Raw genomic sequence first — 1,598 nt, forward strand, 5'->3', positions numbered from 1 at the left:
CTTATCCTTTAGTCATGCAAACGTGCAAATGAAAAGATTTGTTAGGGAGGAAGACAGTTTTTAGTGAACATGACAGTAGTCTCTATTAGTCTCCTTATGTGATCTCATCTCATCTCATCACAGATTACTTTATGTGTTACATACAAGATAACTTCATTGATTGACGATTTGACTTATTCCTTTTGTTACAAGCATACTTCTTACTTTCAATTACCTGCAAAGTTTTTATTTCTATTACTGACTGACTAATGAAAATTACGCTTTCGGTTTTGTATTTGCCATATATATATATATGCATGGTTTTTCAGCAATGGCATTCACCGAAGCATACGGTCCGAGCCTACCAACATTTGCAGATTTAAAGAATCACCTGCGCGAGGAACCACTTTATCTGCAGGTGTTGGAGAAATACTTGCGAAACACGGCTAACCTGGTATGTATAATTTTGATTTAAATTTGCTTATGATATTGTTTGTTGAACTTTCTATTAACTGTAATGACTGGTATGATTTTTTAGATTGAAGAACTGAGGGCGAAGTTGGAGAGTAGTGAGCGTGAAGCTCCTAACGTTGAAGAAGTAGGGGTTCCAAGAGCAGACCTGCGACGCCAGCCAACTCCGCCACCATCTCGCGAACAAGTAGAAGCGTTCCATCAATTTCTGGAGGGACAACGAGATCTGGAACGGGAAGTAGAAAATCGAAACCAGTTCGCGCTCCACCTCCTTGAACAACAACAGCAACAACAAGCGGAGTTGCACCAATATTTAGAGGAGGAAGAACCAGTACCGGCACTGGTTGACACTCCGGTCAGCCGGGAGGAGGTGGAGGAGATGGAGGAGATGGCGGAGTTACGGCAGATACCGTACGATGAAAATGAAGCAGATTTTAATGGGACACCAGAAGCGTCGGCAGGAAGTTCAGAACGCGACGAAGTTGAAAGCATCCGCGAAATAGTACTGTAAGTTTCATTTCTAATTGTGTAGATGTGACAACGACCATTCATAGATACTTGGTCATTTAATTGTTTGCAATGCAGTTATTTCTTAATTGTAGTATGTTTGCAAATGAGCATGTTGAATAAACAGTTAAGTCTATAAGAACTACTTAAAAGCACTGAGAGAATGATGTCTAGTTATGAATATTTTTCAGGCGTTCTCGGACAATACGAATTCCAATTGTGGAAGAACGACCAGTAGCCCCGGAAGCTTTCCACGCGCCGGAAGTGGAGGGATTACCGGCACAATATCAACAGCTGCTGGTGACGCCACCAATTGACCCGTACATTGTGATTCGAAATGCTGACGGGTCAACCACAATTGGTAAATTTAATTATATTTTATTAGTGAATGGGACAGTTTCACATAGATATTATGTATGAATCCAATACGAATTTGTCATATTTTCAGAGTGTGGCATGTGTCCGAAAGAATTTGGAACCTTAAAGGGATGGCGAATCCACGCTAGCAAAGTGCATAGACAAAGTGGTAAGTTTATCTTCGAACTTCAGTATACGTAGAGAGAAGTTTTTGAAAGAATTATTGTTATCGTTACCTATCTGTTTCAGGCTTTTGCCAGAAATGCGGCCACTTCATTAATATG

General features: G+C 40.5%; 1 protein-coding gene across 1 annotated transcript in view; it reads left to right on the top strand.

Moving 5' to 3' along the window:
- Nucleotides 1–310: 310 nt before the first annotated feature.
- Nucleotides 311–1,598, top strand: part of LOAG_19052 (hypothetical protein) — a gene marked incomplete at both ends in the record, with an annotated part of 2,754 nt that continues 1,466 nt past the window's right edge. Inside the window, 4 exons of the mRNA XM_020451708.1 lie at nucleotides 311–433; nucleotides 518–957; nucleotides 1,149–1,318; nucleotides 1,406–1,487. Coding sequence (XP_020304490.1) covers nucleotides 311–433; nucleotides 518–957; nucleotides 1,149–1,318; nucleotides 1,406–1,487 — 815 coding nt within the window. The remainder of the gene's footprint in view (nucleotides 434–517; nucleotides 958–1,148; nucleotides 1,319–1,405; nucleotides 1,488–1,598) is intronic.

The sequence above is a fragment of the Loa loa genome (assembly GCF_000183805.2).
Source record: "Loa loa unplaced genomic scaffold supercont3.1086, whole genome shotgun sequence".
Taxonomy (NCBI): domain Eukaryota; kingdom Metazoa; phylum Nematoda; class Chromadorea; order Rhabditida; family Onchocercidae; genus Loa; species Loa loa.